Raw genomic sequence first — 13,782 nt, forward strand, 5'->3', positions numbered from 1 at the left:
TTCCTTCCTTCCTTCCTTCCTTCCTTCCTTCCTTCCTTCCTTCCTTCTTTCCTTTTTCTGGCTTAGAGTGAATGTAAATGACAACTGTTTCTCTTTGGAACTGCAACCCTGAGGGTCTTCCCTTCCCAGCTTGATTTCTTTTTCTTTTTTCTAATTAAAGGAGCCATCCCTTAACTCACTTCTTTCTCTTTTTTTAGATTTTTTTCTCCATCACGGGATGCTCAAGATTCTTTTTATTTATTTTTTGTTTTGTTTTTTGCTTTTTTTGGAGGGAGGAAGGTAGGGCATTTGGAGTTAAGTGACTTGCCCAAAGTCACACGGCTAGTTTTGTGTTGTGTCTAAGACTGGATTTGAACTCAGGTCCTTCTGACTCCAGGTCTGGTGCTCTATATTCATCTAGAATTTTGCCACCTAGCTGCCCTTCCCTTGACTCACTTCTTAAAGAGTTCTGTTCACTGAATGGATGTTACCTCACTCTAAGTGAGTACATGAAAAGGTCTCCCATTGTATGCTGGGCCTGATGAATATCTAGTCAATAGACGCAGATGGCTCTGGAGGAGACAGTGAAGCTGGTGACCTTGCAGTCTTCCCTCACTCAAGTCAAAGTCAGCTCCAAGTCATGTCATCATTTCCCTGATGCCAGGGTCCTCTTCAAAACAAAGGGCAAACACAACAACTGAGGCACAGATGGGCTGCCTTCTGGAGTGGTGGCGAGACCACCCATAGACAGAAGCCCACATTCTGCAGGACCTGAAGCATTCGTGGAAATTGAGAGCTGGAGGTAGCATAACATCCAGCTCCTTCAATTCACAAATGAATAACCTCAGGCTTCTAAAGGGGAAGAGTCTTGCCCAAGGTCACCTGGATAGTAACAGACAGAGCTGAGATTCAGACTGAGGCCTTCCTCCTCCAAACTCAGGGCTTTTCCCATTATTTCCCGACCATCTGAGTCTGAATTCCTTATGTTACACATGAGAAAGCTGAAGTCCACTGGCAGGAAGATGCCAGAGCAGTAAGTCACAGAGCCAGGATTGAAACTCAAGTCTTGGGATTCCCAATTCAGTGCAGTCCTCTGGACTCCACAACTTTCTATTCATCTTAGTCTGATGTGCCCATGTTACAGAGAACAAAACTGAGACCCAGAGAGGAGAAGCCAATGGCCAAGACCACCCAGGAAGTAAGTCAGAGAGCCAGGGTTCAAGGTCAAACCTTCTGATTCCAAATCAGGTACACTTTCCAGTAGACTGCTACACTGCTTCTCCATCATCTTGGTCTGTCCCTCTCTTTGTACTGATGAAGTAAGTGAAGCCCAGAGAGGGAAGGAGACTTCTTCAGGGTTGCACAGTAATTACAGTGGCATAGCCAGGACAGGACCCAGATGGTGACTCAGAGCCCAGGTCTCTAACCTGGGGGATTTTCTGTCTCCCGTCATCATTAGCCCCTCCACAGTCATGAGCCTGACGTCTTCTCTCATTCTCAGGCAGACATGTTCGCGGGAGCCATATTCATCAATGTGGCCCTTGGGTTGGATATATATGCATCCATCTTTGTGCTGCTGCTCATCACCGGGATCTTCACCACTGCAGGTGAGTCCTTCAGCTTCTCTATCTGACTCACTGCCCTCCAGGCCCCTGGACTCCTCAGGACAGTGCCTGCCACAGGAGGCCTGATTGACTACACTCGGGGTGTTTAGACTGGAGGAAAGAAGACTTACAGGGTCCATGATCCTGAACTTCAAGCATTTGAAAGGGTGTCATGGAGCAGAGGGATACGATCTGTTTGTTTTGCTTTGCCCCCACAAGGCAGAACCAAAAGCAATGAGTGGACATTGTGAAGAGGCAAATTTGGGCTGAATGGATGAGAGAACTTAGTAACTGTGAGAGCTGCCTGAAGGAAGGCCAGGCTGCCTCCGGAGGTAGTGAGTTCCCCATCACTGGACACCTTCAAGCAGAGCCTGTGGAATCACTTGTCAGGGATTTTATCATGTGTATTCTCTGGGGACATGGGCCAGACTCATGAGGTCCATTGCAGCTCTGAGATGTTGTGTTTCTGTTACTAAAGTAAGGAGGAAGGAGTGTGGTACAATGGAAGGTAGCAGGAGGCCTGGGTTCAAATGCTGGTTCTGCTTCTGTGAGATGTTGGGAAAGTCATGATCCTTCTCCAAGCCTGAGTTTCCTCATCTGTAAAACAAAGATTGTAGAGCTGGTGGGAACTCCTGGGATCATCGAGTAGCAGTCCCATTGGTCTATACTGCAAAGAGACAGTACTCATTCATTTCTCATCTCTGACCTGGGCACAGCCCAACCCAAAAGAATGCAGCCACAGGACCTTGTTCCAGGGGCCTGGGCATCTGTGGGTTGAAGGAAGGGCCAAAAAGCAGGGGTAAAGAATTTAGAGGAATGCTGGGAAGAGTCAGGTGTGTACAGTCCAAGAGAGCACTTGAATGACCACTGAAGGGGATCCAGAACCATCACACATGTACACACACATACATACACACACACACTCTGTACACACAAAAACACAGGGACACACACTCACACACCCATACACTTGCACACACACTCGCACACCCATATACACACACATACTGAATGCCAGGATCAACCCAATTGGCCACACCACCCCAACTGGTCCAGGCAATGCAGCATCATGCAAAGAGCAGGTGGCTGGGTTTCATGGTCTTGGCTCCAAATTCCAGCTCCTCTCCCTGGGTGGTTTTAGGTGGGACAGTGACCTTTTCTGGACCTCAGTTTTTTCCTCTATAGTATAAGGGGGTTGGACCAGATGGTCCTGTGTGGCTCTAAGTCTCATGGATACCAGCAACTGATGGATCCATAGGGCTTCACCCTGTCTCACTGAGCATTACAACAACCCTGGGTGAGTTGGGCACTGCAGGTGGGACCATAGATTTGGAGCCAGATAGGGCCAATACGGCCTTGAGTTTCAGCTCCCTATTCTTGCAAGGGAGTAAGTAAGGTCTGGAGAGGTGAATGTAACTCTCCAAGGCTGCACAGTAACCTTGGACACAAGTGCCTGACACACAGTAGGTGCTTTGTAAATGCCTGTTGATAAATTGCTTGATTGATTTGGCATAGCACAGATCTGAACCCAGGTCCTCAGACTCCTAATGCACCCTTCTCTCCACTGTATAAAACCGTCATTATTATCTTCATTTTTATAGATGAGGAAACTGAAAATTACAGAGTTTATGTGACTTGTCCTGGGTCACAATACTAGCGAGGGCCAGGTGCAGGATTTGAACCCAAGTCTCTCTAGACTCCCTGGTCACTGCTACATCTACTATACCAGATCATATATGATCCTTGGCTCCTAAGGCAGAGTATTGGGTCAAGGTCTGGGGAGATCATATACAAGAACCAGAGGGACACAGAGGACTCTCCAAGTTGGGTGAACCCAAGCCATAACAGAAAGCCAGGAGTGCAGGGAAGATGAGAGAAGGGTAATACAACATTAAAGCAGCAATGGTTTCTATTATTACTGCATTGTGTTCCTTCTCCTGGAATCCAAATGTCCTCGTTTCTCTCCTTGTCCTCGGCAGGTGGCTTGGCCTCTGTGATTTACACTGACGCCCTACAGACAATCATTATGCTGGCCGGTGCTTTCATTCTCACTGGCTATGGTAAGTACAGCCAGGCCAGGTCAGAGACCTCCCTGGGGAATGGAGGGTGGATCTCAGAAGGTGGAGGTATTGGATGAGATCCAGGAGCCAGGGAGCCTATTGCTGGTTCTGTCCATCTGTCTATGTCCTCTGGGATTTCTATTCCTATAATAGTGATTCCTATTTTCTCTCTGGAAAGCTGTGATTTTAGCAGTGGACTCTTAACTTAACCAACTCTTAACTCTTAACAGTACATTTAACTCTGTGATCCTGGTCAAGTCACTTCCTCTCTCTTTGCCTCAATATCCTTTCCTGTAAAATGAAAGGATTGAACTAGATGACCTCTGTGGTTTCTTTTAGTTCTATATTAGGCTATAGTCTATGTGTAAACTCAACTCCCACATCTTCTCAGGCTTTCTCTTGTCCCTGTACTGGATTGCTTACCTCCACCTCCATTCATTTCAGCAGGTCAAGGTAGGGTCTCCAGAAGCGTGGCCAGCCTCTCTCTGTCTCCATCTGACTCCCGCTCCTCTCTCTCTCCCCATCTCTATCTCAAGAATAGCAAGTGTGTGTGTGTGTGTGTGTGTGTGTGTGTGTGTGTGTTCACTCCTTCTATATGCAATATAGCTTCTGAACACCATGTGGCACACTTCCCATTTATACAAAATTACTATGATACCATTAAAATTTTAATATAGAATGGTTACTGAACAAAGCAAATACTCTAATAATCATAACATTTGCTCAATAGAAGGCAAATAAGGAATAATCATAAATTGCAATTAAGATAAGACAAATCATGAATAACCAAACATCCACCCATGTATCTGGGTCATGGTCTCTTACCAATGATTAACTGTCTCCATGTGGAAGAATGGGCACACCTTGAAAGAAATTTAGCATATCCATGAGTGAGAAAGCCATGTGCTAGGCACAAATGTCAACTCCAGACAGTAATGCTTGATGTCCTCAATTCCTTCAGGAACAATATACATCATAACCTGTCTGATAGCTTCCCCTTCTTGTGCTCACTACTCTTGCTGGGCAAGTGTTCCTCTTTGCTCCAAAGATGATGAAACAGAACAAGCTCTTTCCACTCACAGCTACCCTTACCAGGGCTCTGGGGAAAAAGTGTTACCCGCTGAAGCCTGAGATCTCTGAAACTCTTAGGATCTGTAAATAGCAGGCTATTTGGCTTTGTCCAATCAGCTTCAAGGCTTCTCACAGCAAAGCCCAGTTCACAGCAAGACACAAAGCTTGTATTTCCCCCTTTTGAATCAGAGAGGGCAGTGGAGAGAAACTTGGGCATTCTAGAGAAGGATCTCCATTTTCAGGCTGCAGACTGCAGTAGACAGCACCATATTTTAACATGTGGTACTGCAGAACCATTTAGAAGGCACAACATTTTTGTTTCTTATATTTTAGAGGAAATTATCCTACAGCTTATCACACACTAGCCTGCCTTAGTAAGGAGAGAGCGATCAGCACCACCAGTTGCACCCCATGCTAAGGAGGACTGCCCTCCCTTTTGTAAGTGCAACTGCCATGTGACTGGAACAGAGACCGAAACCACCCTGAGAATGGCAGATGATTCTTCTAAGTGTCCTGGAGTGGAGGCATCCAGCATAGTGGACCCACCTAGGGGAGGGATGCCTACCCATCAATCTCAGGGCAGCAATTAGATAGAAGAACCAGCAGATATCATGTCCATTCCCATCTGTCTTTGTTTCAATGAGTTTACCAGATACATTTTCACCAGTGAGCTTTTGCAGTGCAATGTAGAAAGACCATAGCACCTGCAGGACATGTCTTCTTTTACAGTTTCTCTTTTAAACCATTCGGGAACATCCTGCTGTGGTTCTATGCTTTCTTTGGAATCCAAACGGTCCTCTGACTAACTAATTTTCTGACTGATTAATTTTCCTTTATCTTACATATCAATTCATAAATGCTTGAACTTCCTTCAGTGATTTGGAGACCATTTCCCCTTCTGTTATTAATATTCCTCATTGGTCAATTTGCATTTACTTAAGGTCTTGAAGACTTGAGTTTTTTCTTCCCGATATTTTATTTCATTTTACTGTCTTTCCCACCTATTGGTCACTTTTTGACGACCTTCCCCTTGATGGCAGTTTCTCCGGGTGCTGTCCCTCAAAGTTGTCTCAGTTTCTTCCCATGCTGGCTAATTCATAGTTCACTAATCTTTGCCACACATGTCTTCTGGGAAGACAGATTTTGCCCCTGCTGTATGCTTTGCCCTGTCCCTCAGGTTCAGTGGAGTGTCACAATTCCCATATACCCAAACACACACAGAGACATGTCCTGCCCCATTCTCTGGTGAAGCTCTGTAGGGGCACCCATCCTTGATGCTGCCCTGATCCCCCTTGCTGCTATCATAGCCTGATCAAACTTCTTCAGCGTGGCTCTCCTTGGAATCATGGAAGAGGGTGGAAGAGTGTGGGACTGAGTTGTTACAAGTTTGTGAGTGGGCTTGTGCAATCTTAATGCACACTGGGTAATGAGGGAAAGAGTGCAGGGTGAGCATGGGAGGGGTATAGATATTAGCCTTCTCTGTTGTTAGTTCATTGATTTTTTTTTGCTTTGTATGGGTTCTGGTGACCTACACAGTGCAAACAGTTGAACTTGCTTCATCTTTTGCACATAATTCTTATTTTGGAGAGTTATTGTTTGTGAGAATCAGAGAAAACATCTAGTTCTGAATTTTATTGGCTATGTGATGCAGTAATAGGACTTTGCTTCTGCAGCACTGGAGAACCCACCTTTTATTTTCTGCCCTCTGAGTTTCCTCCTCTGGAAGTTTGTTATTACATGGAGGTGGCCTTGTGTCCCTAAAGGCTATGCCAGAGAACCACAAGCTCTGTTTAAACTGGAAAAGCTTCACATGTGAGTCCAGTGAAAGGATGAATACTTACTATGTTCTTGATAGTGGGAATTCAAAGACAAAAATGCAGCAGACCAGCCCTTGAGGAATTAGATTTCTATTACAGTGTGGAGTAGCTGTCTTCATTGGTAATGGGAATACCCCCACGAAAGTCTAATTGTGAGTTACATATGCCATGCCAAGGGTAAGAGAATTTAAAAAATAGTTTAGGGAAAACTTGCTTAATTATCTGTGCTTTCTGGGTGAGTGGGGACCCTATCATGGGATTTCATAGTGTTCTGTGTACTGTTGGAACTTGGTGGTCCTGAGGAACCAGTCTTGTATTAACAAACCCCTAGCAGCTCAGTGACTTATGATGAAATTTTCTTGTACCTGTATCATTCAGTCAGTCAATAATAATTATTAAGCACCTACTATGTGCCCAGTATTGTGCTTAGTATTGAGACAGTGTAATGAAAGGTGCTAATTAACTAAAAAACAAAAAGTAACACAATGCTGTGAACTAACCAGTCCTTCAAAGATAATGTAATTTCTTTGGTGAAGTTCACTTTCCTCCCTCTCCCTACACTGATAAAGATCAAAACTCCTTCATGCCTAAGGAGATAATTTAAAGACATTGCCAAAGCAAATAACAGAACAAAACAAAAAAGCAAAAAACCCACCAAACGGACACAAAAGATCATCTGACAAAACACCTAGAGATGACTCTCTGAACTCAGTCCGATTCCTCAGATGACAAGCACACATCATCCATCCTTGAGCCAGCATTGAAACTTCCCAGTAGAGCATAACCTTCCTGACTTTGCACTTGGCTGTTATCCTCTTTGAGAGTCTGGGGTGACTTCCACTGGACAAGAAGACATTAGAGGAAGGTCATGGGGGAGGACTATTGCAATCCCATGTTGGGCACCATACTAGGCACTAGGAATACAAAATCAGAAAGGAAATCCTCCTGTGAGAAATAACTCATTCAGGTTTGGGAGGGGAGAAGACAAAAGAAAAATAAATTTATTATGCAACTACAGTGGTGGGTGTCTCATTAGATAGACATACCCTCCAGAAATAAATGTAAGCCTTAAACATCTATGCCTGACCACAAAGTCCCTCATCTGTCTCTCCATTTGCTGGATAGTACAGGGTGTCCAACTTTCTGATATGCCTACTACATAGTTCCTTCTAAAATGTTTCCCACCCATTACAAACATTTCATGATCATTAAAATGAAACTTTAGCCCTCCTGGTGGAGAAGTTAATATTCATAAGCTTATTACGCATGAGCATTCCAAGCAAGACTTAACTTTTACTCTACTTACCTGACTTCTAACCTCAAAACAAGATAAAAACCAGTTGGATCCTTGTTTTGCCCATTATTTTCTTTGTGAAACATAACTCCTTCATTTTGTCTCCCATTCTGCTGACTGTTATTCTGAATTCATAGAAACAAATTTCTCCATTATATCTTTTTTATTAAAATTTATTTTTAGTTCTCAACATTCATTTGCACAAGATTTTGAGTTACAATTTTTTCTCCTTGTCTTTCCCCTACCCCTACCCCAAAATAGAAAGCCCACTGAATACCACTTCCACCAATCCATTCTCCCCTATATCCTCCCCATCACCCCCTAACTTTCTAGCAGGGCAAGACACACTTCTGAACCCCAGTGCCTGTACATCTTATTTTCCAGATGCATGTAAAAAACATTTTTTTGAACATTTGTTTTTAAAACCTTGAGTTCCAGATTTTTTCCCTTCCTCCCTCCTCACCCTCCCCCACTGGGAAGACAAGCAATTCAATACAAGTTGTACATGTGCAGTTACCCAAATCATTTCCATAGTTATCATATTGTGAAAGACCAACTATATTTCCCTCCATCCTATCCCACCCTCCACTTATTCCATTTTCTCCTTTGACCCTATCCCTTTTCAAAAATGTTTGCTTCTAACTACCCTCTCTCCCAACCTGCCTTCCCTTCTATCATTCCCCCTCCTATCGCCTACCCCCTATTTTCCTGTAGGGTAAGATACCCAATTGAGTGTGTATATTATTCCCTCATTAAGCCAAATTCAATGAGAATAAGGCTATTGCATTCTCTTTCACCTTCTTGTTCTTCCCCTCCATTATAACAGTTTTCTCTTGCCTCTTTTATATGAGATAATTTACCCTAATTTATCTCCTCCTTTCTCTTTCTCCCAAATAAATTCCTCTCTCACCTCTTAATTTTATTTTTTAGATATCATCCCTTCATATCAAACTCATCCTGTGCCCTCTGTCCATATATACATGAACATACATATGTCCACACTCATTTATTTATATACACATCCACCTTCCATACATACATATATATATATACATACATATACACACACACACATATATTCCCTTCAACTATCCTCATAATGAGAGCAGGCTTAAGAGCTACAATTATCATTTTTCCATGTAGGAATGTACATAGTTCAACTTTAATAAGTTCCTTATGATTTCTTTTTCCTGTTTACCTTCTCATGCTTCTCTTGCTTCTTGTATTTGAAAGTCAAATTTTCTGTTCAGCTCTGGTTTTTTCATCAAGAATGCTTGAAAATCCTCTATTTCATTGAATGACCGTATTTTCTCCTGAAGCATTTTACTTAGTTTTGCCTGGTAGGTGATTCTTGGTTTTGATCCTAGCTGCTTTGACCTCCAGAATATCATATTCTAAGCCTTTTGATCCCTTAGTGTAGAAGCTGCTAGGTCTTGTGTTATCCTGATTGTGTTTCCACAATACTCAAATTGTTTCTTCCTGACTGCTTGCAGTATTTTCTCCTTGACCTGGGAACTCTGGAATTTGGCTATAATATTCCTAGGAGTTTTCTTTTTGTGATCTTTTTCAAGAGGCGATGGGTGAATTTTTTCAATTTCTATTTTCCCCTCTGGTTCTAGAATATCAGGGCAATTTAGCTCAATAATTTATTTCCTTTTTTAAGCAATTGGGGTTAAGTAACTTGCTCAAAGTTACATGGCCAGTTATTTCTGGTTGTGGTGCTAAGTATCTGAGCCCGGATTTGATCCCCAGGTCGTCCCAACACTGGGGCCGGTGCTCTTACTCGCTGAGCCACCTGGCCACCACCTACTTAACCCTGTTGGGGTTAAGTAACTTGCTCAAGGTTACACAGCCAGGTGTTTCTGGGTGGGTGATAAGTGCCTGATCCTGGATTCAATCCCCAAGTCATCCCGACACTGGGGCCAGTGCTCTTACTCTCTGTGCTACCTGGCTGCCCCAATAATTTCTTGAAAGATGGTGTCTAGGCTCTTTTGTTATTGTTGTTTTGCTTTTTGGAGAGGGAAGATAGGGCAATTGGGGTTAAGTGACTTGCCCAAGGTCACACAGCTAGTTTTTGTGTTGTGTCTAAGGTCGGATTTGAACTCAGGTCCTTTTGATTCCTGGGCCAGTGCTCTATTCACTGCACCACCTAGCCACCCCTTAGGCTCTTTTTTTTATCATGGCTTTCAGGTAGTCCAATAATTTTTAAATGATCTCTCCTGGATCTATTTTCCATGTCAGTGGTTTTTCCAATGTTATATTTCACAATGTCTTCTATTTTTTCATTTGTTTGGATCTGTTTTATAGTATCTTGATTTCTCATAAAGTCACTAGTTTCCAATTGCTCCAATCTAATTTTGAAGGAGTTATTCTCTTCAGTGAGTTTTTGAAATACCTTTTTCATCTGGCAAATTTGGCTTTTTAAGGCATTCTTTTCCTCACTAGAGGAGAGCCTCTTTTGCCATTTGAGTTAGTCTATTTTTTAAAAGCAATTGGACTTAAGTAACTTTCTCTAGGTTACATGGCCAGATATTTTGTGCAGGTGCCAAGTATCTGAGGCCGGGACCAATCCCAGGTCTCCCAACACTGGGGTTGGTGCTCTTACTCACTGCACCACCTGACCACCCCAGTTAGTCTATTTTTAAGGTGTTATTTTTTCCAGTGTATTTTTGGGTCTCCTTTGGCAGGCTGTTGACTCACTTTTCATGATTTTCTTGCATCATTCTCATTTCTCATCCAAATTTTTCCTCCACTTCTCTTACTTGATTTTCAAAATCCTTCTTGAGCTCCTCCATGGCCTGTAATCAGCTCATATTTTTCTTGGATGCTTTTGATGCAGGAGTTCTGACTTTGCTGTCTTCCTCCCACTCAATGCCTTGATACTTTTTGTCTCCAAAAAGGAATCTATGGTTTGATTATGGTTCCTGGGCTTGCTCATCTTGCCAGTAACTTATTTGACTTTTGAGCGCTTTGCCGTGGTAGAATTCTGCTTCCAGAGTTGAAAGAGTTTGTCCCAAATCGCTGGGATTTTCACAGCTGCTGGAGCAGTTGGGCACCCTCTCTACAGATACCACAAGCTCTGGCTCACTGGTCACACACCCCAGGATCACCACCCAAGACAGTGACCCAGATTCAAGCAGGTTAAAGCAAGAGTACCCTCTGAATGGTCTCTTGTTCCCCCTGCAATTTGCAAGCCAGGAGCTCCTGAGACAGCCAGGCAAGGGTGGCTGCACAGCCACAGAGCCTCTGCTGCTTCTTGCCCCAGCGGCAGGGGCCAAACCAAGCTCTCGGCTCCCCTGTTCCCACAAAGCTCCACACTGACCTTTTACTTTCTTTTTGGCATTTATGGGTTAATAATTCTGGAAATCACCACAACTGCTGGTGATTCTGTCTTCTGAAGTCTGCTCTGGGCCGCTGCTGGTTGGGGCCACCCTAGGGCTCACGTGGGGCTATGCTCGGCTCCCAGCCTGGTGCGATAGATCCTTCCTGTCAACCTGCTGGGTTTCTTTCAGCAGGAACTTTGTTTCTCTTTGTCTCTTTGTGTGTTTTATAGCTCTAAAGTTTGTTTAGAGTCATTTTTTCACATGGATTGGAAGTGGTTGGAGGGAAGCCTGCACCAAGGTTGTGCTTCTACTCTGCCATCTTGGCTCTGCCCCTCTGAAAGATCCACTATATCTTTCAATTTCCCTCTTCTTCTGCCAGAAGATAATCTAGTACTAATCTATGTTAATAGTGTCTTCTACAATCAATTTATTTTCCTGCATTAGCTGTGAATCAAAAGCTCTCTGGCATATGTGAATCCCCTAGATTTCATAAGTCATGTATTACATGATTTCTGTGGAAACAAAAGTTTTAATCATTCCTCACAAACCCAGCCTTCAGGGAACTTATGTTCTCCTAGAGTGAGCATGATGTGATAGTCTGAGATGGGAAAGAGAATGAAAGAGGGGATCAGAAAAGGCTTTGGGGAGGGGGTGGGAATGATAATAGGTTTGGGACACTATGGATGTTGATGACATTGATGTACATGGACATATTTATCATAGTGTGAGGAGAGGTTCACCTGATGTGGCTCCTTGCCTCCCACTGGATTCTTAGAGTTAAGTTTTTTCTGATTTTTTAGCTTTTGCAGAAGTGGGAGGGTATGAGGCCTTCACTGAAAAGTACATGAAAGCCATCCCATCTGTCGTCACCGACAAAAATGTAACTCTGAACCCAGAATGCTACATGCCCAAAGAAGACTCCTTCCACCTCTTCCAGGATCCCATCACTGGTGAACTGCCATGGCCAGGAATCCTCATTGGAATGAACCTTGTTTCTGTTTGGTACTGGTGTACAGACCAGGTGAGATACCCATAAGAGAGGAGAGGCCTAAGGACCACTTTGGTTTTCTCTATACAATAGAAAGAATAGGATAATCTCTCTGATTAGAAGCAGCAAGGGTTAGTTTGTGATGATTTCATGGTTGTCTTTCAGGATATTAACCTCAAGAGATTAAGAATGTGTCCCTTAGCCTCCCCAGCTAGCCTCAGTGAGCCAGCATGCATTAATCAGACACTAATTCATATAAAACCTTCTCTAAACTACATTTTCAGCCAATACTCTGTGGCCCCAAATTTTTTCCTACTTTATCTTCCTATCTCAAATCCAGGATTTTTTTCTGCACAAAAGTTCTGGAAAAGTGAAGTAATTGTCCTCCCCCCATCAGTTGACTCATTCTGCCCTTTATTTTGTCTACCCATCAGCAGCAAAATTCCCAGGATCACACTGGTTATAGAGTCAAATACCTTTATTTTACAATGAGGAAACTGGGGCTCAGAGACATTGAAATGATTTATTCAAGGTCACATGTAGAGTAAATGTCAGAGATGAGATTTGAACCTAGACTCTGTGACTGCAGGACCAGTTAGTCAATAAGTATTTCTTAAGCCCCTACTATGTACCAGGCACTATCCTAAGCATTTGGGGGTACAAAATGATGCGAAAATTCCCCATCCCCAAGGAGCACATGATCTAGTTGGGGGAGATAACATGCAAACAAGCTATATACAGGATAAACAGGACATAATTACCAGCTTGAAGGCACTGATTAAGAGGGTTTGAAGAAGGCTTCCTGTTGGAGATGGGATCTTAGTTGGTACTTAAAGAAATACAGGGAGGTCAATAATAAGAGAGGAAGAGATAGAGCATTCCAGACACTGGGGATAGACAGAAAGAATTCCTGGAGCTGAGAGATGGACGGTCTTGTTTGTGGAACAGCCAGGAGGAGAGTGCAAGTGCATAACAATACATGTTGTGGAGTGAGAGATGTGAAGACCAGAAAGGGAGGAGAGGACAAAGTTATGAAGAGTTTTGTGTGCCAAAAAGCATTTTGTATTTGCTCCTGGAGACTAGGGGGATCCATTGGGGGCTTTAGGAAAATCACTTTGGTGGCTGAATGGAAGATGGACTGGAGTTGGGAGAGACTTGAGATAGCAGAAACCACTCCCACCCCCAAAGTTATTGCGATAGTCCAGGAATGAGGTGATGGGGGCCTCCACAAGGAAGGGGGCAATGTCAGGGAAGAGAAGGTGACATTCTGGAGAGATGCTGCAGAGGTGAAATCCACAGGCCTCAGCACCAGTTTGGATATGGGAAGGAAGAGAGAGGGAGAAGTCCAGAGTGACTTCTAGGATGTGAGCCTGGGGGATTGGAAGGATGGTGTTGTCCCCTACAGCAGTAGGGATGGAAGGACCAAGTGAGAGCATTTGCTAGGATTTGCTAGTAGGATGGGAGTGACATGGACATTTTTAGGCAGTAGGGAATGAGCCAGGAGAGGGGAGAGACTGAAGGTAAGTGAAAGTGAGGATGACAGAGAAAGGAGACAATGTATTGAAGGAGACAATATGAAATGGAGTCACTCAAGAAGACAGAGAGGTTAACTTCGGTAAGGACTTAGTCCATTTCATGTTGTGAGA

General features: G+C 43.6%; 1 protein-coding gene across 3 annotated transcripts in view; it reads left to right on the forward strand.

Annotated features, from left to right (window-relative positions):
* The window catches only part of LOC138171325 (solute carrier family 5 member 4-like), a 50,014-nt gene that overhangs the window by 20,802 nt on the left and 15,430 nt on the right, over positions 1-13,782 (forward strand). For all 3 annotated transcript variants that reach the window (XM_069100772.1, XM_069100773.1, XM_069100775.1), the window contains exons 6-8: positions 1,481-1,586; positions 3,563-3,643; positions 11,949-12,169. In XM_069100772.1, the coding sequence (XP_068956873.1) occupies positions 1,481-1,586; positions 3,563-3,643; positions 11,949-12,169 (408 nt within the window). The remainder of the gene's footprint in view (positions 1-1,480; positions 1,587-3,562; positions 3,644-11,948; positions 12,170-13,782) is intronic.

This window comes from Petaurus breviceps, unplaced genomic scaffold (genome assembly GCF_028583685.1).
Source record: "Petaurus breviceps papuanus isolate PSGF00001 unplaced genomic scaffold, PetGlider_PUasm1.0 428, whole genome shotgun sequence".
Classification (NCBI taxonomy): domain Eukaryota; kingdom Metazoa; phylum Chordata; class Mammalia; order Diprotodontia; family Petauridae; genus Petaurus; species Petaurus breviceps.